Source organism: Petaurus breviceps, unplaced genomic scaffold (assembly GCF_028583685.1).
Source record: "Petaurus breviceps papuanus isolate PSGF00001 unplaced genomic scaffold, PetGlider_PUasm1.0 91133, whole genome shotgun sequence".
Lineage (NCBI taxonomy): Eukaryota > Metazoa > Chordata > Mammalia > Diprotodontia > Petauridae > Petaurus > Petaurus breviceps.
In genome coordinates, this window is record NW_027187419.1 from 7,865,186 (window position 1) to 7,891,391 (window position 26,206).

General features: G+C 43.2%; 3 protein-coding genes across 4 annotated transcripts; 1 reads left to right on the forward strand and 2 right to left on the reverse strand.

The window, feature by feature from the left end:
- Positions 1-221: 221 nt before the first annotated feature.
- On the reverse strand, positions 222-17,079 carry CUNH11orf52 (chromosome unknown C11orf52 homolog). 2 transcript variants are annotated; one of them, XM_069079696.1, is made up of 4 exons: positions 13,613-17,079; positions 1,816-1,853; positions 1,486-1,535; positions 222-1,271 (listed from the first exon to the last, which is right to left on the reverse strand). In XM_069079696.1, the coding sequence occupies exons 1-4, from the start codon at positions 13,855-13,857 to the stop codon at positions 1,023-1,025; spliced, it is 582 nt and encodes a 193-aa protein (XP_068935797.1). In that variant the 5' UTR covers positions 13,858-17,079; the 3' UTR covers positions 222-1,022. The 2 variants fall into 2 exon arrangements, with proteins under 2 accessions (XP_068935797.1, XP_068935798.1); XM_069079697.1 differs by lacking the exon at positions 1,816-1,853.
- Positions 17,080-17,187: 108 nt separating this feature from the next.
- HSPB2 (heat shock protein family B (small) member 2) lies at positions 17,188-19,094 on the reverse strand. Its single transcript, XM_069079698.1, is given in 3 exon segments — positions 17,188-17,680; positions 17,682-17,922; positions 18,692-19,094. Coding segments are annotated over 3 exon segments (546 nt in total). The 5' UTR covers positions 18,786-19,094; the 3' UTR covers positions 17,188-17,469.
- An 824-nt stretch (positions 19,095-19,918) lies between these two features.
- CRYAB (crystallin alpha B) lies at positions 19,919-23,851 on the forward strand. The gene is made up of 3 exons (XM_069079662.1): positions 19,919-20,345; positions 21,739-21,861; positions 23,499-23,851. Exons 1-3 carry the CDS (start codon positions 20,148-20,150, stop codon positions 23,700-23,702), a joined length of 525 nt encoding a protein of 174 aa, XP_068935763.1. The 5' UTR covers positions 19,919-20,147; the 3' UTR covers positions 23,703-23,851.
- Positions 23,852-26,206: the final 2,355 nt, after the last annotated feature.

The window sequence follows — 26,206 nt, forward strand, 5'->3', positions numbered from 1 at the left end:
TCCCTATGTCCCCGCCCCCTTCACGACTTTGATCTGGCCCCGCCCCGTACCACGCCCCCACCCACATTCTGTCTGGCTACGCCCCTCCACCCTTCCCTGTCCTGGTCCCTCCCTGGACCGAGGCCTTCGGTCTGAGAGCTAAAACCTTGCTCCGGGCGGGAGGAGAGCTACCACCTCGAAGACGTCCCCTCTCCCCAGAGAAGGCACCAAATCCCCAGGCAGCGTGTTCCACATCAGTTTATTCACCCCACAGACCCCCTTTCTCCGTACAGGCAGAACCAACCCTCGGGGCTCTCGGAGCATCCGAACCAGCCTTGCAAACGAGGGGCCAAGCCCTAGCACGACTCTCATCTCTCTCCCCACCCCACCCAGTCTCTTGCATGGTCCCCACTCATCCATCTTCTCCCTTGAAATGCTTCCCTTCCCACCATGGAATCGCCCCTTGTATCAGTATGAACTATAGTCCAAGGGAGGAGCTTCTGTGTCCACTTTCCACGACTGGATGGACAGGGGGCTGCTAGTCTCAGAGCTGGTATGGACATTGTGCTTTCCCGTGGTAGGAAGGAGAGCCTGAGCTCCAGGAAGCAGCATCTTCAGGGGTTAATCGTTTCTGGGGTTTCCTCTAGATCAAATTACCCCCAGGTGGTAATCAGGCTTTTGTCCAGTTGCTAATACGGTTACCATCATTTTTTGTATTTTTCCTGGAAGCAAGGGACCAGCCTATCGCTCTTGGAAACTGAACCTAGTTCTGCCTGCTTTGTGGAGATCCATCCGACCTTGGGTTTCAGATACCAGCATAGGTCTTTTCTTAAAATATATAGCCAGACCCCGGAAAGGGAGCCAGGTCTTAAAACTCCAGGGAACCCAAGAGGCACTTGAAACTGGCAAAAAATGAGGGACTGCCACCTAGTCCCCGACAGCATCAGATTATCTCTTGTAGAAGTGTAGGACTTTTGTCCTTCGGTGATATAGGATAGGGACTGCCCCATGTTCTCCATTCCAGAGTGGTTCATACCCAGGGCTTACACAAGGGTGCCATTTTTGCTGTCATAGTGGGGTGTGGCCTGGGGAAACCTAATGGTCGCATACTCGGTGGCATTCTCTATCTGCAGGTGCTTCACCTCGCGGGCAGATCTTGGCTGGGTACGGCTGCACACTTGGATGTCTGCATAATGCAAGCTGCTGTCCTCTGACTGAGGGCCTCCACTCCCCTCTCCAGACCTGGGCAACTCCGACACCACCTCATAGGTATGTCCCATTGTCTCAGGGCCCTGTAGGGAATGGGAAGGATTTAGGGGATTGTTTTGCTTTTGTGCCTTACTCCCAACAGAACCAATTAATCTGGTTCTATAAGAACCAAACCAGCAAGCCCTACCAAACTTTGAGAACCTCTGTCCCAAGTGTAAAGATCCCTAGTTCCCAATGCCTTGTTGGAATCCTTTGGCCAAGTGTAGGAACTGGGACAAGAATGTACTATTACATTACCTTTGTGCTCTTAGGCTGCTGCTTCTCTGTTCTTCCTCTTGCTCGACTCCCTGAAGGGAAGGGACCCAAATAGTTAACAACAAAATTCCTGACTCAGCAATAAGCCCCTACTATCATATCCTAAGGGGAGGAACAAAGTCAAGAACTTTGGGGTTTGGGGGTGGCTTCAGGTCTACAGATTTTCTTTATTAAACTATTTCCCCATGTTGTTTCCAAAGCTTCCTTTTCCATTGCTCTATTTAACCTGCTGCCCTCTCCAAATATACTTTTTTTTATCCTCTCCAAACCCCCATGTCTTCTTACAGCCCCCATTCCTAATCCCCAAATTACCTTTTTTCTTTTTCTTGTGGAAAGATGATGGGCAGCTCCTGTAATGGAAGACACATATTATCTAAGTATACACCATTCCTTTTCTTTATAACTTCTCCCACACTCCTCCACCCCCAGCCCTAAACACATATGCACAGCAGTAGTGCTGATGATAGGATAGGGATAGAGACTAGACTATGATTTTTTTTTTATACAGGGAACTCTTGGGTGAGGGAACTTTTTCTTCTAGGTGACACCTTCTTTCTAACTTCTGCTCTTAGAGAGTTGCCCAGAGCACTGAGAAGGGTCTTCCCCAGGTCATACAGCCAGTATGTGTGTCAGAGGCAGAACTTGAACCCAGATCTTCCTGACTTTGATACCAGCTTTCCATACAATGTGCATACTACCCCTGGCTGATGATAAACATTTATCATCATTCTCCTTCAATACATCCATTATCCTTCAGTTAATTATCCACTGTGTCATATTACTCCTGGCTGATGAAAGCATTCATTATCATCATCATTTTCCTTCAATACATCCAAAGATACATTGTTTCACTGACATGGATGAACCCTCCAGAATAGATTGCAACTCCTCTTCTTCCTCCTCATGCCCCAGCTTGGTAGGTAGTGATCATGAATTACTCTGGACAAAAAAGAAAAATCACCTGGCAGTCAACCTTAGGGTGATAATCTTCAAGAAACACTATCTATTACTGAGCAGTTCTTTACTGGAAGTCTTTCCTGCTTGGTAGGACTCCCGGCCAGAGCCTGTGTTATGCTGGCATTGCTTTTGAGAATGTGGGCCACTTCACACCATGAAGTCGTATCAGAACAGGATTTTAGTGTTATAATAATGATAACAATCCCTTCTACAGGAAGCTTTCTTCAACCCCTCTTCAACTGCCTTCTTTCAGTTAATTCTTTCCTTATTTATCCTGTATATAGTTTGCTTTGCATATATTTGTTTGCATGTTGTCTCTCCTATTAGATTGTAAGCTCCTTGAGGGCAAGGGCTGTCTTTTGTCCCTTTTTGTATCCCCAGCACTTAGCATAGTGCCTGACATATAGTAGGTGCTTAATAAATCATTATTTATTGGTAGATTGATCAATAATCCTTACTGTGAACTGAAATGTGACTTTTCCCTATTGGTCACAGTTCTGCCCTCTGGAGCCAAGCAGAGGAAATTTAATCTCTCTTTCACTGGATAGTATTTCAGATTTTTAAAGACAACTACAAAGACTCTCACCTGAGTCTTTTCTTCTGGGAGATAAACATTCTTAGTTCCTCTATTCTGCTTACCAACCTAGTCAAAACTCTTCCAAAACAACCTCTCCTTTTTGGGGTTCCCTCCCCAGTATATCACTCAATCCTGATCCTGGTGCCTTTAATGGTATAACATTATCTATGGACATTCTCCCTACTTTCTCTGTGAACTTTGTACCTTAATCAATCTTCCTTTCTAATATAACTCCTGCCATTATGATAGGGAACTTCAACCTACCATTTGGTGTTCCATTAATCAATTCAGCTTCCTTAATCTAATCCTCTACTCCACAGCTTAGCTACACACAGGAATAGCTCTTGATATAGTCTTCCTCCCCCCTCCCCCCCACTTAATAGCATTTTTTTCCAATTACATGTAAAGATGGTATTCAATATTTAATTTTATAAGATTTTGAGTTTCAATTTTTTTCTCCCTTTCTCCCCCCCCCACCAAGACAGCAAGCAGTCTGATATAGGCTATACATGTACAATCACATTAAACATATTTCCACATTAGTCATGTTGTGAAAGAAGAATCTTGATATAGTCATCATCAGGTCATCACCCTCAAGTTTTCCATTCCTATGATCAAGAACTGTGGAATTTCTTTGTCCTATCATGGTACTTTATCTTTCCATCCATCCCTATGCCTTAATATTCCTAACCCTGTTCTTTGTCCTCATCTTGACTTCCAATCTCTCCTTCCATCCGGGCTGCTAGATGACTAAGTGGATAAAACTTCCCTACTTGGAGTCAGGAAGACCTTTGTTGAACCCTGCCTCAGACACTTACCAGAATGTGACCCTGAGCAAGTCACTTAAATTCTCATCCTCAGTTTCCTCCTCAGTAGAAAGGGGATAACAATAGCATCTATCTCATCAGGTTCTCAGGAGGGTCAAAAGAGGTAATACATAAAGTGCTTTACACACCTCAAAGCACTATATTTACTCCAGTTGTAGTTATTTTCCTAGGTCATCACTCTCCTTCCCAGGCTTGACCCGTGGGAAAATCTTTTCAACTCCACTATCTTTTGTTCGGGGGCAACAAGGCGATACAGTGGATAGCATACAAGGCCTAGGGTTAGGAAAAACTATTCTTCATGAGTTCAGATTTGGCCTCAGACACTTACTAGCTGTGTGACCCTGGGTAAGTCACTTAATCCTGTTTGCCTCAGTTTCCTCATCTGTAAAATGATCTGGAAAAGGAAATAGCACACCACTCCAGTATCTTTGCCAAGAAAATAGGGTCAGAGTCAGACACGACTCAAGCAACTGAACAAAAAAAGCTTTTGCTTTCAAACTCCTTGCTTCCTTTTCTTTTCACTGTTCACATCTTGCCAAACCCCAGTCTTGGATTACTCTCACTATCTGGCTTCTTCACTCCTATTCATGTATTCCAGAATCGAAGGAAGTCATGAAAACATATTGACTATATGTACACTACAAATTTGTTACATAATCTCAACTGTGTCCTCACTATATAGCTAGAAATTTTCTTTTGCTGTGGTTCAGTTGTTTTCTGTCTGTCCAACTCTTTGTGACCCTATTCGAAATTTTCTCAGCAAAGATAGCGGAGTAATTTGCTATTTCCTTCTCAGTTCGTTCTACAGATAAGAAAACTAAGGCAAACAGGGTTAAGTGACTTGTCCAAGATCAGACAGTGAGTGTCTGAGGCCAGATTTGAACTCAGGAAGGTCAGTCTTCTTGACTCCAGGTCTTGTGTTCTATCCACTGTGCCACCTGACTGTCCCAGAAATACTTCTACTCATCCCTAATTTATTCTCTATCCCACTCATCACATCTGTCCCAAACTTTCTGTTCTCTTCTCCCATAGCATCCCCTCCTCCACTCTCTCAGATGAGAACCTCACCTCATATTTCACCTAAAAAAATTGAAACCATTTACTATCAGTTCCCTTTTCTTCCCTTATTGTTATCTCATATCCTTAAAATCCACCACTTTTTCCTCCTTTACTTCAATTTTTGATGAAGCAATGTACCTTCTCCTTGGCAAGGCCACCCCTTTCTATGTGTACCCTAAATCCCATCTATTTTCTTTTTTTTCTTTCCCAGAATTTATTTATTTATTTTAGTTTTCAGAATTCATTTCCACAAGATTTTGAGTTCCAAATTTTCTCCCCATCTCTCCTCTAACTTCCACCCCAAGATGGCAAGCATACTAATTACCCCTTTCCCCAGTCTGCCTTCTCTCCTATGTCCCCCCTGCCCCATTCTCCCCCTCCTCCCTTTCCCCTTACTTTCCTGTAGGGCAGGATAGATTTCTAAATTCCATTGCCTGTGTCTTATTTCCCAGTTACATGTAAAAACATTTTTTTTAGCATTTGTTTTTAAAACTTTGAGTTCCAGGGGCAGTTAGGTGGTGCAGTGAATTGAGCACCAGCTCTGGAGTCAGGAGGACCTGGCCTCAGTTACTTGACACACTTACTAGCTGTGTGACCTTGGGCAAGTCACTTAACCTCAATTGCCTTGTCTTCCCCCCTCTAAAAAACAAAACAAAAATTAAATTGAGTTCCAGATTATCTTCCTTCTTCCCTCCTCAGGCCCCCTGCCCACATTGAGAAGACAAGCAATTCAATATGTTATACATGTGTAGTTATGTAAAACATTTCTATAGTAGTCATATTGTGAAAAACTAACTATATTTCCCTCCATCCTATTCCCCCCATTTATCCTATTTTCTCCTTTGACCCTGTCCCTTTTCAAAAGTGTTTGCTTCTATCTCCTCCCACAATCTGCCCTCCCTTCTATCATGCCCCCTCTTATTCCCTTCCCCCATATTTTTCAGTAAGGTTAGATACCCAATTGAAAATTATTGTATTGTATTGAATTGTATGTTATTCCCTACTTAAACCAAATCCAGTGAGTATGAGGCTGCCTCATTCCCTTTCACCTCCCCCTTCTTCCTCTCCATTGTAACTGCTTCCTCTTGCCTCTTTTATGTGAGATAACTTACCCTATTCTATTTCTCACTTTCTTCTTCTCCCAATATATTCCTTTCTCACCCCTTAATTTTATTTTTAGGTATCATCCCTTCATATTCAGCTCACTTTGTACCCTCTGTCCATATATACATATACACACAGTACACATACATATATACATATATATACATACACACACATATATAGATACATATATATGTATGTGTGTGTGTGTATATATATATATATATACATGCACACATAGATAGATAGACAGATAGATAGATAGATACATATATTCCCTTGAACTATACTAATACTGAGAAAAGTCTCAGGAGTTACAAATATTGTCCTTCCATGTAGGAATGTGAACAGTTCAACTTTAATAAGTTCCTTATGATTTCTCTTTCCTGTTCACCTTTTCATGCTTCTCTTGATTCTTGTATTTGAGAGTCAAATTTTGTGTTCAGCTCTGGTCTTTTCATAAATAAATGTTTGAACGTCCTCTATTTCATTGAATATCCATATTTTCCCCTGAAGTATTATACTCAGTTTTTCTGTGTAGGTGATTCTTGGTTTCAATCCTCTCTCCTTTGACCTATGGAATATCATGTTACAATCCCTTAATGTAGAAGCTGCTAGATCTTGTGTTATCCTGATTGTGTTTCCACAATACTCAAATTGTTTCTTCCTAACAGCTTGTAATATTTTCTTCTTGACCTGGGAACTCTGGAATTTGGTTATAATATTTCCAGGAGTTCTATTTTTGAGATCTTTTTCAAGAGGTGATTGGTGGATTCTTTCAATTTCTATTTTACCCTCTGATTCTAGAATATCCAGGCAGTTTTCCTTGATAATTCCTTGAAAGATGATGTCTAGGCTCTTTTTTTGATCATGGCTTTCAGGTAGTCCAATAATTTTTAAATTATCTCTCCTGGATCTATTTTCCAGGTCAGTTGTTTTTCCAGTGAGAAATTTCACAGGGTCTTCTATTTTTTTCATTCTTTTAGATCTGTTTTATAATATCTTTATTCTCATAAAGTCATTTCTCATAAAGCTTCCATTTGCTCCATTCAAATTTTGAAGGAATTATTTTCTTCATTGAGCTTTTGGACCTCTTTTTCCATTTGACCAATTTTTTTTTTAAGGGATTCTTCTCTTCATTGGTTTTTTTGGACCTTTTTTTGCCATTTGAGTTAGTCTATTTTTAAGGTGTTATTTTCTTTAGTATTTTGGGGGGGTCTTCTTTAGCAAGCTGTTGACTCGTTTTTCATAATTTTCTTGCATCACTCTCATTTCTCTTCCCAATTTTTCCTCTACTTCTCTTACTTGATTTTTCAAAATCCTTTTTGAGCTCCTATGGCCTATGACCAGTTCATATTTTTCTTAGAGGCTTTTGATGCAAGAGTTTTAACTTTGTGGTCTTCTGGTTGTATGATTTGTTTGTCTTTGTCACCAGAGAAAGATTCTATAGTCTAATTTTTTTTTCCCCTGTTTGCTCATTTCCCCAGTCAATTACTTGACTTTTGAGCTCTTTTCGAAAGTAGGACTGCTTCCAGGGTGGAGAAAGCTTTGTCCTAAATTTCTGGGGTTTTCTTCAGCTGTTGTTAGAGCTACTTCTAGGCACCTGTGAATTTTCAGTTCTTCTAAGGTGATATGATCAAAGGAGAAGTGTTAACTCCTCCCACTTTCTGTTCTCTGGTCTGTGAGTTACCACAAGCATTCTTTTCTGCCTCAGAACTGTGAGGAGCATTCCCTCTCCACAGCTGCCACAAGCTCTGCCATGCCAGCACTCCTCCTCACCCTGGACCACCACCCAAGACTGCGACACAAATCCAAGCAGGGCAAAGCAAGAGCAGTTGTCCTCTGATCAGTCGCTTGATCCCCCCACCATCTGTGGTCCTGGAGCTCTGGAAGCAGCTGACACTGCTGCTACTGCTGCCACCATCACTTCCCAATGCCCTCCGGGCTAGGGCTGGACCACACTCTTCTCACCCAGATGCAACAGAGTTTCCCCACTGACCTTTTACTTTGTCTTTGGCGTTTGTGGGTTGAGAAATCTGGAATTAGGGTTAAGAATAGGGTGATTCAATCCCCTGAGGCCTGCTCCAACCCAACTGTGCCAGGGCAGGCCCACTCAGCCCAATGAGATAGACCCTTCCTGTAGGCCTACCAGGCTGCCTTCAGCTGGAGATATGTTTCACTCTATCATTTTGTGGGTTCTGTAGCTCTAAAATTTGTTTAGTCATTTTTACAGGCATTTGGAGGTGATTGGGGGATGAACTCAAGCAAGTTCCTGCTTTTACTCTGCTATCTTGACTCCACCCCTTGCTCTCCCCATCTCCTATTTTCTCCAGCAGACCTCCCCCACTATTAACTCCATTCTCAGTCTAATCATCAATCTCTGCTTATCTATTGGCTCATCCTTTGCTGCCTCCAAATAGACTCAAGTCACCTTCATCTGAAAAAAAATAGCCTCTTTCTTCCCTCTACTGCCACCCTTTCTAGCTGTAAGTCTATTACCTGTCCTCCCCTTCTCAGCTAAACTTCCCCCAAAAGCCATCTTCACCAAATCCCTTTATTTCCTCTTTCTTCATCTCTCCTAAACCCTCTCTCGTCTGGCTTCCAACCTCATTGTTCAGCTGAAACTACCCTCTCCAAAGTTACCAGTAATTGCTAAATTGAGTGATCTTTTCCCAATCCTCATCCTTCCTGACTTCTTGCAGTTGTTGACACTGTTGACTACCTTTCTCTTCCTGAACACTCACTCTCTCTGATGGATCTGTATGACACTGCCCTTTCTTGGTCCTCCTCCTATCTCTATGACCACTCATCCTCAGTCTACTTTGCCGAATTTTCATCCATGTCATGCCCACTCACTGCATCCTTTTTTTTTTTTTAAAGACTCTGTCTTGGGCCCTCTTCTCTCTATGCTCTTTTCTGGGCTTCACTCCTTTGCAAACAACTGCCCATTGAACAAGCTGGATGACCCATAGTCAAATTCAACATATCCAAATCAGAACTCATTATCTTTACCCCAAAAAGCCCACTCTTCTTTCAGACTTCCTTATAACTATCAATGGCACCATTCCAAGTCACACAACTTCAGGGTCATCTTTGACTCTACTTTCACTAACCCTATATATACAATCAGTTGCCAAATCTTGTTGATGCTGACTCTATTTCTCTCTTATCTGTTCCCTTATCAATATTCACACAACCACCAACCTAATTCAGGCCCTCCTTACCCTCACCTGGACTATTACAATAACCTCCTCATTGATCCAGTCAATCTCCCTTCACACTGATTTTCCTAAAGACAAATCTGACCATGTCACTCCCTTACTCAATAAATTCCAATGGCTTCCTATTACCTCTAGGATTTTTTAATGCAATTAATCTCTCTTTTATGGTTTTAAAAGTCTTTCACCACCTGGCCCCTTTCTGTCTTTCCAGTTGTTTTTTTTTTAAAACAGATTATTTCTCTCCATGAACTCTACAGTGAGGCCATACCAGTCTACTTGCTGTCCCTCAAATGTACTACTCTGTCCTCTCTTTCTCTTTGCCTTTGTATTAGATGACCCTATGCCTGGAATGCTTTCTCCCCAAAACTCTGGCTCTTAGAATCACTGTTTCCTGACAGCCAAGTGGCACAGTGAATAGAGCACTGGCCCTGGAGTCAGGAGGACCTGAGTTCAAATCCAGTCTCAGATACTTTGGGCAAGTCACTTAACCCCAATAGCTCTCTGCCTTCCCCCTTCCAAAAACAAAAGCAAAAAAAAAAAAAGAATCATTGTTTCCTTAAAACTTGGCTCAAGTACCACCTCATTCAGGAGGCTTCCACTAGTCCCCCCAGCTGCTAGTGCCTTCTCTTCTAAGGCTACTTTCCATCTACTCTGTGTTTAACTTGTATGTACTAATTTATGTATATGTTTTCTCACTTATGAGATTGTAAGTTCTTTGAAAGCAGGGGGTTTTTTGGTTGTTGTTTTTCTGTGTACTTGGCTTAATAAATTCTTGTTGATTAATTGTATCTTAATTATTCTAATAAGGATCATAATGATATCTAGCAATTATATAGGGCCTACTGTGTGCCAGGCACTGTGCTAAGTACTTTACAAATATTAATTCATTTGATCCTCACAACAGCCCTGAAGTAAACAGAAGTTAAATGACTTTTCCAAGGCCACACAGTCAATGTCTGAGACCACATTTGAACTCAGGTCTTCCTGACTCCGGGCCCAGATCTCAATCTATTATACCACCTATTGCCTATCAACTCATGCACTGCTTATCTCTGCAATCTTGTGGCATCTGCAGATTTGGTATACACACCCACCTTTGTATTCATCCAAATTGTTGGTAGAAATGTTGAACATGAATGGAATAGAATTCAGAGTTATGGAGAAGGCCACTAGAGGCATTTCTGCAGGTTGTTACCAATCTATTAATCAATACTCTGAGTTTGGTCATTCAGCCAATTTCGAATCTACCTGTCAATAAACTCAGGATATCTTGAATCAAATGCCTTGATGAAATCCAGATGTGCTACACCTACAGTGTTCCTTTAATCTACAAATCCCTCAGGCTCATGTTCCCTGAAGGCCCTGCTTGGCAGGAATGAGCACATGCCCTGCAGTGCACTGGCTTTTCGTTTACCTGCATGACATCTTCCATCACAGGCAAGTACAGAGTTGGTCTTGTCATTGGAGGGGCCCCTGCACAAGTCAGTCCCATTGTATACTATACATTGTATACTATATCATATACTGGGTCTGCGGCTATTTCTACCGTGCCATTTCTTTTCTTCCTGAGAGTGACTGGCATGAGCTGTTTCTGGTCAGGAGTTCTCAGCCTGTTGCTCAGAGTCTGGCACTGTCTCCAGAACTAGACTGAATAGGGAGGAATCTGTAGCACCCTCCAGACAAACAAGTCTTTCACACAAAAATAAGGGTGTGCTTTCAGGGTTTCCAACCACTTCCATGACCAGAGCCATAGCCTCTGCGTTCACTTCTCAGATGCCCTGTTCTGGGGTCTCCTTAGCATTCTGATTCCTGGGAGAAACAGAAACTCCCTTTTTTTCCTCCTCTGGGTATTCCACTTTCCAGCAGGGACTGGCTGTCCCAAAGGCAGGCAAGAGAGTTAGCTTCCTAAAGTGCAGGATACACCCCAAACAGATTTTTCTGGAAGGTTGTTTGGTACAACTGACATAATTGAGCCCAAAATACAGTCTCGGGCAATCAGGCCACTCACTACCTGCCAGGAATGCAGCCTAACTCAGAGCTATTCTGGGATTGTCTGGATGACTAATCCCAGGAGCCAGGAAGGGAGAACTGCCATCCTGAATGGAATGTCTCTGAATTCAGGGAACCCCTGTGCCTTTGTTGGGGGGAACTTTGTCCTGGGTCTTCTACTGTGAATATTCACTTGATGCTGTTAGAACTAGGGCTGGGTGGTTTGGGGTCTCCTTCAGTCTCTTCCCTAAAAGGTGATTACCCCACCTCCCCTTCCCGGCCCTTGTTTTTAATTAACAGAGAAAGCCAGAAATATTTAACCTTTACCACTCTCTCCAGAGGCACTCTGTTCATGGAGCTAGAGAACCAGATTTGGCTTCCTGACTCAGCTGCTCTGCCCACACTGGACAACAGGCTTTCCTCTTATAACTCCCTTTTGGATCCCTGGGGTCCCTGATGGAGCCCTTCTGTCTACTTGATCCCAAGTGCCACTGGATCCAGGAAAGCCATTCTAAGTTCTTCAGAGGTTATCATGGATATTTATTCTTGTAACTAAAATCTTAATCCTAATCAAAGCCACCCACATGTGGTTGACTAGCAGCCTTCCCAGAGATTTTTAGTTTTTTCTTTGAAAAAGAAAAATGAAAAAAGTTCTAAGTCAGGTTTCCAAGTCAGGTTGTTTTCCCTGTTTTAGAAATTGGAACTTCCAATGTATTTTGAGACTAAATTGGGAGGACCCTAGGTCTTTATCCACTATCCAAAGTAGATATGAATAATGGAAATTTTTTAAGCTATGTATTTCTCTTTCTGTACCTTCCCTCCTATTCCCAACTCTCCCACCCCAGCCCCAGGCCCACCTTTGTCTAGAGGCTGTTAAGCATTTTCATCTCTGCTCTTTTCATACACAGCTTTATCCTACCAAATCATAGATTCCAGAATTTTAATATTCCAAGTGACCTCCCCTCTTCCAATTAATCTGCTTGTGTAGAGAAGGTAAGGAAGTCAATCATAGATTATACAAGTCCATGCCACATGATATGAACAACCCAAGTGGTGACATCACTACCTTTCCCATGTGGACATTGAACAGGGATGCCCAGATCACAGAGATAGGCCACATCCCAATCAGAGCATTTGACTAAATTCCCAAATAAAAAAAAAAGAATCTTTCACAGTATTTTCAAATATTTGAAGAATTATTTAACAGAGGACAGTAACTTTTATTTATGCTTACTGAAGATAAAAGACAAACTGAATTTAGGTTAGACCAAAGGAAACACTGTCATTTAATAATGTAAGAAAACGAAAAGAGGAAGTAAAGAAGACTATACCTTCAGTAAACAAAGATCCCTATTAGTTTGAACTGGGGTGGAGACTGAGCAGCCAGGGCTAGGCCATAAAAAAAAGATGATCCTTGGATATGGTGACCATATTTACTAAGCGAGAGGGAGAATCCTTTTTAAAAAGACTTATTAAAGGCACTCTTTCTTTCCTAAGAATCATGACTATCTTAGAAAATGTGGGACATATGGTCACTATACTCTAGAAGGGTCTTACCATGTCCATTCATTTGATGTTTGTATGTGTGTATATAAAAATAGATACATTTGTGTATATATAAATGGTACAAAAATAATAACAATATAATTGACATTTACATAGTGATTTAAGATATCCAAAGCAATTCTCATTTTCCTTCAGAAAACCCTGTGAAATACATTCTACAGAAATATTACTGCCATTTTACAGATGAGAAATAGTCTCAGAGAGGTGAAACGACTTGCCCATCCATGATTGCATTAGATTGAACTAGTAAATGTTAGAGGTATGATTTGAACCCAGATCTCTCCTGACTCTCAATCCAGCATTCAGTCTATACATGTATTCTATGGATATCCAAATAGCTTTCTCCTTCTTACTGCTGTCATTTTTTACATTTTCCCAAAACTTGATTACCTTAATATGAAGAAACATGGAAGAAAATGAGGAAGAAGAAGAAAGTAAAAAAGAGAAAGAAAAAGCAAGAATGACCAGGATTTGATTTTCCTTCCTAGGACTAAATAGGGAGGGACTGACTGGAATGCACACAGTCAGTTTCTGCCTGTTATGAAGACAGCTCAGCCCCATAGCACCAACTCACTATTTTCTCTGGGCTCTCCCAAGAAGTAAGTCCAGCAGCAGGTGCTGGAATGGGAGCAGGCACAGGAGCCAGGAGGTGCCAGGCACAGGGAGGCAGCAAAAGCTTGTCTCTCTGTTGGCTTTCTCTTGCAAGACACTTAACCAAGTTGATGGTGCCTATTGCCCAGGCTGAGGCGTCCCTCTCCCCACACAATGATTATTATCAGAATGATAATCTCCTTCTGCCCACTACTCACCAGCTTCCCCCACAGCAGAGCTGGTTTCCCATGGTGCTCTGTCCCCAAGGGTGTTCTTCCACATAAAAGGATAGTGCATTTCCTGGTTTCCTGTCCAGCCACAAGTGGCTACTCCCAGAGAACAGTCTGCCAGTGTCAGGTTTCTCCCCTAGCACAGGGAGCAGGATGGCTTTCCTATGCCACCTGCTGGAAGGATTGTCAGGTGGGCCCATTTTCAGACAGGAGGAGGGAGTAGGGCCACACATACTTGGCTGACCTCAGGTGGGAATTGTCTCATCCTTGAGAGTTTGGAGCTCCTTTGATGAAACCTTAAGCTTTGGACTACAAACTCCCATGCAAAGAAACTTGAGATGGAATAAGGTGTTAGCTTCCAGTGCCTGCAAAAGTGTCCTCCATTCTGTAAATGATGCCTTTGAGAAGGGAGAGCATGGCTTGTTTAGCTGACTACCTTTTTGAGGAAAGCAGTGCCTTATTTCTTGAACCCCAGATCTTAAGGCAAGGCACGGCACAAGCACTGAACACATGTACCCTGAGGTACATGTTAAGTTTAAAGACCAGGTATATATAGTTGAAAGATGTGCCTTTGGAGTACCGAGGTTTTGTTTTGAAATCTGGCTCCTGTGTTACTATCTCTGTGACTATGGGCAAATCACCTAATCTCTCTAAGCCTAAATTTACTCTTCTAAGAAATAAGAATAATTATAGCTCACATTTGTACATTGCTTTAAGGTTTGCAAAGATCTGTTTGTATCTCATTTGATCCTCATAAAAACCCAGCGAGAAAGGTACCATTATTCCCATTTTAGAGCTAAGGAAGTTGAGGTTACCTTGTGTACTGTGTTACCCAGTGTCACTGTAACTAAGACAGAGTTTGAATTTAGTTCTACTGAATTCACACTTAATTTCTCTGAGCCTGATTTATCATCTATAAGACAAGAAAATCATACTTGTTCTTCTCCAGGACTACTAAACAGGGTTGATTGAGGGGCAAGAGACAATACATGAAGAGAGCACTTTGTAAACTATACAGGACTACAATACTAAACTGTGGTGCTCTAGTGGTACCTTGTACTTTTTGTACAGTGTTTTTTCTCTCCAGTGTTTTTCATATTATATTGATTTAATAAGTGCAATATTTTTGAGTGAAGGAATAAGTGGGGGAGAAGGACATTTATGTTAAGAATGGCTTCAAGTCAAGGAATGCTATGAACTCCGAGAACTGAGGTTGGGGATCACCCACGGAAAGGTCCATGGCTCCAGTTTACCTTTTCCAGGTTGATTTTATATTAATCCCCCTCAGGGATTCTATATTCCAATCAAACTGGCCTGTTTGCTATTCCCTGTGTCATTCTATCTATTGTCCCCTTCCAAACACATGTAGAGACTATTCTCCATGCCTGAGAATCTCTCCTTCCTTACTGCTAACTCTTGGAACATCTCGCTCCTTTAAGAGCTCAGGTGAAGCCATGCTACTCCCAATTAAGGTCTTTCCTGATCCTCTGGTTGTTAGTGGTCTCTCTCCTTCTCCCCTATAAATTACATTACATTTTGTATTTAATTGTTTGTGAATATGTTGTGTTCCCTACTAGAATGTAATTCCTTTGAGGGCAGGGAGTGTCTTATCTGTATCCTCAGCACGTAGGAAAACACCTTGTACATGGTAGTTGCTTAATAAATACATGTTGAATCAGATTGAATGGTAGTCATGAGATGAAGAACTGAGGAAAAGGAAGGTAAAGGATGTCATCAGAGAAATGTGTGACCAGAAAAAGAAGATGGACTTGCCAGTAACAAGAGCTAGGGATTGCTGTTGGATGGTTCTGGGGCTTGATTGGTATCAGTGCCAAGTGATTTAGGGGAAGACCCTTAACCTTTTGTATGGAACCCCTATTAAACATATATAGGAGGTCAGGGACAAGAGTTGCATGGGTTAGGGAAGTATTGGGAGGAGTATCCAGCACTGATGAGATCACAGAACCTCCAGTTATTGAAAAATCAATCACATTAAGGTACCTACTATGCTAACCTTCTTGCCAGTATTTACATTTTAACTGGAGACAATAAATTAGTTAACTAATTTCTAATGGAGAATTTTCAACTATCAATGAAAGGCTGTGGTAGAGATAATTTGGGGAAAGTTGGGTGTGTGTTGCCTATTCAAGGACTGAATGAGGAATAATTAGGAGCCCAGGTTCCCAAAGCTATCCTGTACACTCATCAGTTTCCCTTTCCCAGAACTTGGTACCTCCCTCAGTACTACTTCCCCAAGAAAGCAATAACCACCCTTTCTGGACAGATCAACCCTGAAATATGAGCCTGGACACTATCACCCCCTTCTCCCTCCCAGTATATGTTTGGTCCTTTTCTTAAGGAGTAGAAATGGTGCTAGAAGTTGATGGAGCAGTTTGCTTCCTGCTATGGGATATTTCATGAATTAGAGTCAAGTATTTTCTCCTTGGCCTAAAAGAGAGGGTGGGAGTCTGTGCAAAGGTGTTGGGTTACTTTGAAAGACTTTAGAACTCTGATTGACACAATGACCAACCATGGTTCCAAAGGGCCAATGATGAAGCATGCTGTTTATCTCCTGACAAAGATGGACTAAAAATGAAGGCTGGGCCATACATTTTTGGACATGGCAAATATGGAAACTTGCTTTGCTTAACCATGCATATTTGTTACAAAGCAGGGGAAGTGGCAGGGAGATTAAATAAGTTTTTGAAAATGGATTAGGAGCAAAAAAACCCCCAGATTTTAGTCACAGCTCTGCTTCTATCTACTTGCATGACCTGGAGCAAGTCACTTTTCCTTCATAGGCCTCAGTTTCCTCATCTGTAAAATGAAGATGTTGGTTTACATGACCTTTAAGGTCTTGTCCATATTCAAGTTTAAGATCTTAAGTCTTTGGGTTTCAGTTTCCTCATATATAAAATAAAAAATTGAGTCAAATGATCTTTAAAAATCCTTCTAGCATCATGATATGACTGCTATGGAGGGGCACAAGGGTGATTATGGAGGAAGATTCCTTAATCCTTTTTCATTCATTCATTTGTTCATTCATTCATTCCAATATTCATGCTCCCTGGGTACATTCAGTCCCTTGAATGTGAGAACTCTGTTTAGTTGATAGAAGTAGGTGCCCAGGAACTGAGGGACATTGCTCTAGGCAACACTGCCTAGACAAAAACATGTTCTTTTCTTTTCCCTAGACCCCTCCCAAGTTCTACCTTGAAAAGTCCAGACTGTCTGGAGACCCCTGTCTTTGTATCTCTAATCACCAGCCCAGACAATGCCCTCTGGCTTGTTTGGATGGCATAGCCCTCATCCCCTACCAGGATCACTCTGGCTTTTGTTGTATTGTGAGAAAATCAGAGCTAGGAATCTGATTAGGAGTCAGTGCCAATGTCCTGCTATAATCACAGCATCCAGCTGTGAGCTTAGTCTAGCGTTGAGCTCAGCATATCCAAATTATGAGCACTCTGTTCAGCCAGGAGTTCTGTAGCCCTTGTCTAGAACATCTTTCTTCACTCTTAGTCTTATTCTCCAGGCTATAGAACAGGGAGAAACACAAACAGGGCCCTGGGATTTGGATTTATTAATCTCTACCCACAGCTGAATGACAAGGCTATTACATGTTCCAAGGGACCAAACTAGATAGACATTCCATTCTGGATCACTATTATCTGCTGCCTCCCCCTCCCCCCATGTCCCCTTACCATCCCCTTTCCCCTTCTTTTCCTTCCTTTCCCCCATTAGATACAACTGTCTCTAGGCTGGTGGGCAGCTGCTTTCTTCACCATACACCAATAGTCCTTTCTGTCAGATAGAAAGGGACTTGCTTGGTGCCAGGTTTGGGATAATCAGAATCCCATCAAGTCTCCCTCCCCTTCTTCCTCCTGGTCAGGAGGCCTAGGTAACAGAGAAATGTGGACCTCATTGACCTCTGTGTCCAATCGTCTTCCTCCCCTTGGAGCCTCCATGTGAAGAATGCCATCATGGGAGAGTGCTGCCCTAATTCGCCAGGGATCGACATCGGCAGGCAGGACATAGGTACGGCAGAACTCACGAGACAAAACCATGTCGATCCAGGCGCTGAGGATGCCGGGCAGACACCTCCAGCAGGTTGTCCACGGTCCTCACTGTCACCTCATCTGGGGTGAAATGACTCACATCCAGGAAGGCCTGGAACTTGCCTTCACTAAGACGGAGCTCCGAGGCCCCTGCTCCACTGCTTTCTCCAGCTGGAGCTGCCCGTGGTCGGACATAGTAGCCATGGTACAGGGTGGGAGTCAGGATCTCCTCTGGGAGCAGGCCTAAGGGGTAGATAAACAGAAAGAAAAGATGAGGTAGGGAATGGGGATGTGATGAAGCAAAGAAGTGTAAAAGGAGAATGAAAAGTGAAAAGAGAAAAGGTACAGGGAAGGACAGGAGGGGAACAGCATAAGGAAAGTGACATGCCAAAAAGGGAAAGGCATTAGAGAGAAGAGTGGAAGAGAAGGGACCACATATGTGGAGCTGGAAAGGGATCATAGAGGCCATCGAGTCCAAATGCCTCATTTTTTCAGACCGGAAATTGAGGCCCAGAGAGTAATGTTTCAAGTTACATTGGCAGCCACCTCTTCATTTTTGCAGACAAGGAAACTGAGGCACAAAACAGGTGACTGGACCCAAGTCACATAGGTAGCAAGTGACAGGGTCAGATTTGCCTCTTCACTGCAATGAAATGGAGAGAGGGAGAGGGAAGATGCAAAAATTATAATAAATAGGATGGGGGATTGGAGACAAGGGAAAGAAGAAAAGTTGAAGCCAAGATGTGGAGAGAGAGAAGGTACCAGTTAAGGACTGTGATGACTATCTGTCCAGTGGGATCCCCCTGAGTCAGATGACTGTAGTAGGGGATCAGTAAGGGAATGAGGCAATAACCCAGAAGGGAAAAGTCAGTCTTAGATGAGAGATGATCAGTCTCAGGAGGTCAATTTAGTTCGAGTTTGGGGGGGGTGGGGGTGGCGGGTGATGGTTAGTGCGGGGTGGGAGATCAGCCCCCCAAATCAGTGGAGGTGGGGGGGGGCGTCAATCCTGTACCTTCCCCAAATCGTTGTTCCCCTAAGCGGCTCGGATTAGCGAACTCGTACTCGGTGGTGGCCGGGTGGGCATGTGGCACTGAGCGACCCGACATGGCCTCAGATGGACCTTCAGCCACGGATCAGCCTCTGCGGACACAGCGGGCCCCTCCTGCCAGGATGAATAGCCAGTCCTCTGGAAAGGACCCCGGGAAGGCTGGGGCTGGGGCGGGGTCGGCACTGCCCAAAATAGTTCAGAGCCTTGGGGGAAGAGGGGGAAGGGAAGCGCCTTCCCTCCCCCTCCAGGTCCTTCTCGGATCCGGTGGCTCAGCTGTTCAGCTGCTCCTCTGGGCCAAGTGAACTGGATTCAGATCCAAGGAGGGCAGGAGACTCATCCTTGCCGGAGTCTTCCCAAACTCTGTTTCCCAGATGACAGTACCCTAAATCTTTCTTCGTCTTCCTAAAACTAATCTGCTAGTCATCTGAGAGCTAGATATCAAGTATCATGGTTCAAACTAGAAGGAATTTTAGAGGACATCCACCCTATCCAACCTCATTTTACAGATGAGTTAACGGAGGCCCAAAGAAGTGAAGGGATTTTTTTTTTTTTTTGCCCAAGGTCACAGGGCTAGTAAATGTATGAGGCAGGATTCAAACTAAGGTTTTTCTCACTACAAGACCAAGGTACCATCTGCTATACCAGATTGCATCTCAAGGAGACAAATCTGAGGTGTTATGGTGGTCTCATTCCTTTTCAAAACCTGGGTTCTAATCTCTCCCTTTTATCTAAAATTCTGTAATTTTATGAGCATGTTTCCCCCCACAACGACTCCCTATCCTATATCCTTTTTCAGATCACTGAAAAGACAAAAGTCCTTTCTGGCTAGAATGATGTCAAGGACTTTCCCTCATTCCTCCCTTCTACCTAGGGCAACACACAAACGTCTAGACAATGACATAGCTTGACCACTGGCCTTCTTTCTCTAAGGAATCACAAAGAGTTAATGTCCTTGGGACCCAGCCCAGGCAGATTCCTTCCCTGCCAGTCTCTGCCTGGGCCCAAGATAGTTGCTGGCCTGATCCCCCTGGCATGTGAGACTATAGTGGTAGGGGGAGGGGCAAGCTGCTTGGGATTCCTGGCTCTGCCTTAGCAGGAGGGGAGGGAGAACCAGTGTTGAGGGATAGCGGGTGGGGGGGGGGGTGGAACAAGGGGCGGGGAGAGCACCCATATTTGGAGTCCAGGACTAGTCACTTGCCAGCTCAGACATGTTTGTGTTTCTCTTTTCTTAGCTTGGTGAGTATTGGGTGTGTGTCACAGCCAAATCCCCGATCACCAGTCCTCCATGAACGGGGATAATAAAACTCCTGACATCACCATTCCAGAAACTTCACGGGTGCTGGATATATAAGAGCCTAGCTGGAGCCTGGGTTGAAGGAGCTGCCTAGCCAGCCATACCCTACAAACTCCTCTAGCCACCATGGACATCGCCATCCACCATCCTTGGATCCGACGCCCCTTATTTCCTTTCCACTCACCCAGCCGAATCTTTGACCAGTTCTTTGGAGAGCATCTGCTGGAGTCTGACCTCTTCCCTACCTCCACTGCCCTGAGTCCTTTCTACTTTCGACCCTCTTTCCTTCGAACACCTAGCTGGCTTGAGACTGGGCTCTCAGAGGTATGTCTTCCCTCTGTCAAGCAATGGGCTTGTTCTTTGGGGGCATCAATTTCTTGGTACAATCTCTCTCTTTGAGCTCCTAGCTTCAGTTTTCCCAAGAGAATATCTCATACCCATCTACAGCACAGCTGTCTAAAGCATCTGTGCCTGGTAGTGTAGAAAGATGAGGTCACTACCAGTTTCTCAGCAAGTCTTGTCCGATTTATTTTAGATTCTCTGTGAAGGACAATATCACAATATCCTATTAATAAAATCCCTTAGGACCCACTGAGGTCATCTCATTTGCCCCCAGGTTCTGGGCAGTCCCTAATCTGTCTTTACTAGATACTAGGGGTTATTTTTTTTTGCTTTAAAGTATCCAGAAAACAGTAATCCTAACATTCTTTGATCACCTGTTCTGGTTCCTTACAGTCCTTTTCTGACAATTTTTGGTTGGTTTTATTTTAGCTGGTTTTGTTGGTTTTATTTTATTTGCTTTCTTCCAAGATTCAGGGGCCCCTGACCTTACTTATTCTTAGTTTCCCCATGTAAGACCATAAAAAGCAATCTTGTTTCCCTCCTGCTTGTCAACCTCTTAGCAGTGATGGTTGGGTTTCTTTTGGTTACAAGGGAGTATTAGTGTGGGCTTAAATGTAAGGAAGGGGTAAGGCCCCCTTTTTAGTTCTTTAGCTCAAATTTTGGATCCCTGTCCAAGACTCAGATTCTCTACTCTGTTTTGGAAGAAGAGAGGTGAATAGACTAGGTTGACAGATAAGAGCTGTGCAACAAACAACACCCTCATTTAAAAATATTGAGGTATGGGTAAACAGGAGCTCAGTGAGTGAGTGGGCAAGGGCATTGAAAGGGCAAGCTGGGTGGTTTCTAGATTAAGTGGGTGGGAAACTTGGCAGTCCTGAGAAGTAGGCAGAAGAAGTCTTTGTTTTTACAGATAAATATCCAGGGGCTTGGAAGTTTGCATTTGGCAAACTGAGAGGGGTGGGGTAGGTTGTGAACATGAGAATTATAGCCTGGCCATCTTTTGTTTCGTGTAAACATACTGTGGGCATCCTAGCTCACACTTTGGGCATCTTTGAGAATGTCCTGGCTTCTCCCCAGGTCTATAAGCTCTGTTAAGGGTTGATGGCCAAGGATTCTATGAGCTATGATTTTGTTTTTTTAAGGAAAGGTATTTTCCCAGGGGGTTGGGACAGACTGTGGGGGAGGGAAGGGAAGGAGGAAGAAGGATTCCTGAATGAAATAGGTTTGCAGATGCGTTTTATCTATTGGTTTATTGATGCCCCCTGCAGAGGGGAGGAGGAGGGAGAGAGAGAAAGAGAGAGAGAGAGAATGAGAGAGAGAGAATACCTTAGCTTCCTAGCTATCCCCTCTTCTGAACTTTCTCTGACATCTCTAGATGCGACTGGAGAAGGACAAGTTCTCAGTTAACCTGGATGTGAAGCATTTCTCTCCAGAGGAGCTCAAAGTTAAAGTTTTGGGCGATGTGGTCGAAGTTCATGGAAAGCATGAAGAGCGTCAGGTATCTGGCCTGTTCCTTATTGGCAACCTTACCTTACTCATGGCTTTGAATAGTCACTTTTCTGCTGTGTCAGGGGGAAGGAGGAACTGCTATTGGGGGGAAGGAGGGAAAGGGCAGGGAAGAGAGAAGAGAAGGATTCCTGAAACTCTTAGAGCCAGGAGAGTGAGTATATGCCACTTAGAAACTGTGAGGTTGTCAAGGTATTCAAGGAAACTATCATTCCACTTGATCCATTCCTTCTCTGAACCTTTGGTTCTAAATTTCAGACCTGTATTTAGTTCTCTGAATGTGAAGACCAAGTGAAAAATCACCAGACAGAGAGACTACTTCTTTTTATTTATTTATTTATTTTTTTTAAGCAATTGGGGTTAAGTAACTTGCTCAAGGTTACACGGCCAGTTATTTCTGGGTGTGGTGCTAAGTATCAGAGCCCGGATTTGATCCCAGGTCATCCCGACTCTGGGGCCGGTGCTCTTACTCACTGAGCCACCTGGCCACCCCTAAGCAATTGGGGTTAAGTAACTTGCTCAAGGTTACAAGGCTAGGTGTTTCTGGGTGGGTGCTAAGTGTCTGAGCCTGGATTTGATCCCAGGTCATCCCAACTCTGGGGCCTGTGCTCTTACTCGCTGTGCTACCTGACTGCCCCAAGAGACCACTTCTTAAAGAAGTTTTGAAGGGCCAGAAAATATGAGGGGTTAGCCCAAGGCCTTGTCCTTTGGGTCCTAAAGTCCGGTGCAGTCTTTCCTTATCAAGAAATAAACATCAATTCCTAGGGAAGGTTTTTGATACACCTTTTCTTCTATTACCTGACAACTAATCCCAAACTGTAGGCATTGTGGCAAACTGCATTCAGCATACCCCAGTGGAGTCCATTTTTGCCAAATGTTTTGGGTTGGAATCAGAGGTGTGCTGGCAGCAACCAGTTCTCCAGGGGAAAAAATGTATGCAGGGTACACTTTTAAATTTAATTTGCATTATTAACATTTTTTCTATCACTTTCTTAAGTCCAGGCAAACAAAAGAAAAGAAAAGAAATCAAGTCCTTATTTGTAGATGCAGACTCACACTAAAAATTTTACAGTTGACTCTTAGGATCTGGTTCAAGCTGGCTCCAGCATACCCCTGCGTTGGAATGAAACAAGATCATATTAAAGATATACAGGTGGAACCTGTTAGTTCCACTTGCTCTCTGTCATTTCAAGTGCCAGGTCGACCAGATGAGTTGTAGTTGTCTATGGTTCAATACATCAAGGTTAACCTTGGGAATCCTAAATTCAGCTAGGCTGTTGTGTGTAATGATCTAAACCACCAAGATCTCAGAAACATCCCAATCTACCAAGGATTTGGGAATTGAGGCATATTTGGGTTGATCCAAACCTCCCAGTGTTTCTGCTGAAGGGGTAACATACCCACAAAATCCTCGCTTGGCTTTAATCTGAATCCCAAAACCAAACTAATTTCAGGTATCTCACATACCTACCCAATATTCAGGGTCAATGAGGAAAAAGGAGGGGTGAGAATGTGACTAGGTTATGGGAAAGTAGTGGTGCTGTTCTAATGGCTTTTCTTCTTGTCCTTCCTTCTCTATCCCTCTTTCCCTTTCTTTTTCTACCTTTGTCCCTCCTTACCTTGGACCAGGATGAGCATGGCTTCATCTCCCGGGAATTCCATAGGAAGTACCGGATCCCAGCTGATGTGGACCCACTCTCCATCACCTCATCTCTGTCATCTGATGGGGTCCTTACTGTGAATGGACCAAGGAAACAGGCCACTGGCCCTGAGCGCACCATTCCTATCACTCGTGAGGAGAAGCCTGCTGTCGCTGCAGCCCCACGGAAGTAGAGGCCCCAATCCCCTAAACTGTGTTTTCTATGGCAGGAAAGCTCTTTTACCAGTAGGGGTACAATCCCTTATGACTGGTGCCAATGCTAATTTATTTATGCTGAGGGCAGAGCCCAAATTACTAGGCCAATAAAATGATTCAGCAACAAGTAATTGTCTAGTCTTTGAATGTCCGTGGTATCTCAAAATCCTTAGCAAAGGCTCATCTAGTTACCTGCAAGGAATTGGTATAATTATTACCCTGAGTTTCAGGGTTTTGCATTTTAATTTGTAGCTAAGACTTTCTCGTAGATCCAACAAATCTACCCGCACTTATCTTCACTAAATTCAACAAGCACCTTATTAAACACACATTTAATGAGCAGAGCACTCAAGCAGTGTTAGGTGCTAAAGGGGATACAAGAATGAAGAGGATATGGTCCTTGCCCTTGTGAAACTTGCAGTCTGGTAGGAAGGGGACAGCTTATACCTACATAACTATTATATGAGCTAGAACAGGATGAGTGACTAAGTCAGGTACAAAGTGCTACAGAAGGTCTGGGGCAGGAAAAATTTCCAGCTAGGATTGGTCTAAGAAAGTTTTGTGAAGTGGTAGTTGAATGGGCAGAATTTCAATAGGTAGAGATAGTGTTGGTGGGCATAAGCACTGAAGTAGGAAATCACGGAGGTGTATGGGGTCTTGTGAGGAATAGGCTGATCATAGTTGAAAGGGATCTCAGAGGCCATCTCCAGCATTTTTACAGTCAAAGAAACTGAGGCCCCTGTTTGCCTGTACCATAGATGATGATGATGATAATTTAAACATCTTTTACTTTGAGACATGCAAATCACAACTTATATTTATTACCTTCTTTGACCCTTAAGTCAATTCTATGAAATAAGTACTGGAGATATTATTATCCCTTTTTTGGAGGAGGAAACAGGTTCAAAAGGGTGGATTTCCCCATAGTTACACAACTAGAAAATCTCAGAGGCAGGGTTTAAACCCAGCTCATGGCAACTGCAAGTCCAGAATTCTTTCTGTTAATCTATGGAGGGACAAAAGGACATAGGGGTGTACAATGAGAAGTAAGAGGTTTATCAGATGATGCCAAGTTGTCTTTATAGGTTTTTTAAAGTGATACATAGGACCTCAAAAGTTATCTCCCAATGTCTCCTGACTAGAATCTCTAAGTGGCTGTTGTTGTTCATTCTTTGTTTTCAAAGAGGACTAATGACATCACAAGGTGATGTCTTGACTCTTACGTGCATTGGATTTAGGTGAGGTAGAAATGTACAAAACCATCAGCCTCACTATCTCTTCCGGAGTCATTGAAATCCAGTGTCAGGACAAAAGTTGAGGACAACTGGCGATGACCCAGGATGCAGTGGATGACCTTGGCATATTCCATGTCTGACCAAGTTCCAAGCACTTCACAGCACATGCTTCAGCTGCCTTCATGGCTGTTGGAATAAATTGTTCTCATCTGCTCATTCTACCAGGGGAAGTCTTCCCATACTTGGGGCAGACATCCCCCTTACTCACCAACAGGTTTGAGGCCTGTCAGTTACTCTCAGTCTGATTTAGCCCATCTGCAGAGACAGTTTTACCAGGGTATGGCTGCTGAGCACACTAAAGTTTCTTAGAGATTTGAGTGCCAGGTAGATACCAAAAGTGGATGGGTAGCCCTGAAAAGGGTTTGGCATCCCTCATGCCAGAGGTGCTAGTCTTCCCTGAACACCCTATATATCCCCTAAGTAGCTAGTTACTAAACACACAAGGAATAAGCTAGAAGATGGAGGTATCTTAATGTTTCTTTTTCATCCTGAGAGTGCAGATCACAAGTTATCCGTGACTAACTTGAAACCAATTGGTAATTCTTCTTCACATCTTCCCATAAATTCTCCATGGGGGGTCCATTTGTAGGGGGAAGAGAGAGGCCAGCTTCCTCTAGATCTCTTTACTAGGGTATCAATGGAGCACACGGGCTATCTATTCCTTACTCTCACTAGGGGACTTGCCTAACTCCTATTCTGGTTGTATATCTCTCTGATGACATCCTCTATGCAACTTTTCCTACTCAATTCTTTGTTGGCCATGTTTTGCAGACTGCTCGTGCTCTTCATGTACAATGTGGCACTTGAAATGACAGACAGCAAGCAGAACCAATAGGTTCCACCTGTATCCATATACAACATTATTGAATGCAATTTGCCACAATGCATACAGTTTGGGATTACATATACAACCTTTCCACTGCCCTTTGAGTGATACTCAACTTTCATTTTTCAGAGACTAGAATATTCCATGGCTTGTGGCCATACAGCATGACTAGAATTATATTGAGGTTAAAAAAAAAAGAGCCTTTGTTTCAGGAAGAAGCCTGGAGTCATTAAAAGCATTGCACAATTTTCCAAATATAATTCGGCCCACTTGCCTCATCTGACTCAATCCTGGGCCCAGTCCACTTTCCATTTGTATTGCATGTACAAGATATATGTACTGAGAGATCAGTTCTGTAGGT

Excerpts from the sequence above, each read along its gene's own strand:
- CUNH11orf52 (XM_069079696.1), bottom strand. The coding sequence starts at position 13,857 with ATGTGTGGCCCTACTCCCTCCTCCTGTCTGAAAATGGGCCCACCTGAC. Across the intron at positions 1,536-1,815 it reads CCACAAGAAAAAGAAAAAAG|GGAGTCGAGCAAGAGGAAGA; the intron begins GTAATTTGGGGA and ends CCTTCCCTTCAG. Across the intron at positions 1,272-1,485 it reads AGCAGCCTAAGAGCACAAAG|GGCCCTGAGACAATGGGACA; the intron begins GTAATGTAATAG and ends CATTCCCTACAG.
- CRYAB (XM_069079662.1), top strand. The coding sequence starts at position 20,148 with ATGGACATCGCCATCCACCATCCTTGGATCCGACGCCCCTTATTTCCT. Across the intron at positions 20,346-21,738 it reads TTGAGACTGGGCTCTCAGAG|ATGCGACTGGAGAAGGACAA; the intron begins GTATGTCTTCCC and ends TGACATCTCTAG. Across the intron at positions 21,862-23,498 it reads GAAAGCATGAAGAGCGTCAG|GATGAGCATGGCTTCATCTC; the intron begins GTATCTGGCCTG and ends ACCTTGGACCAG.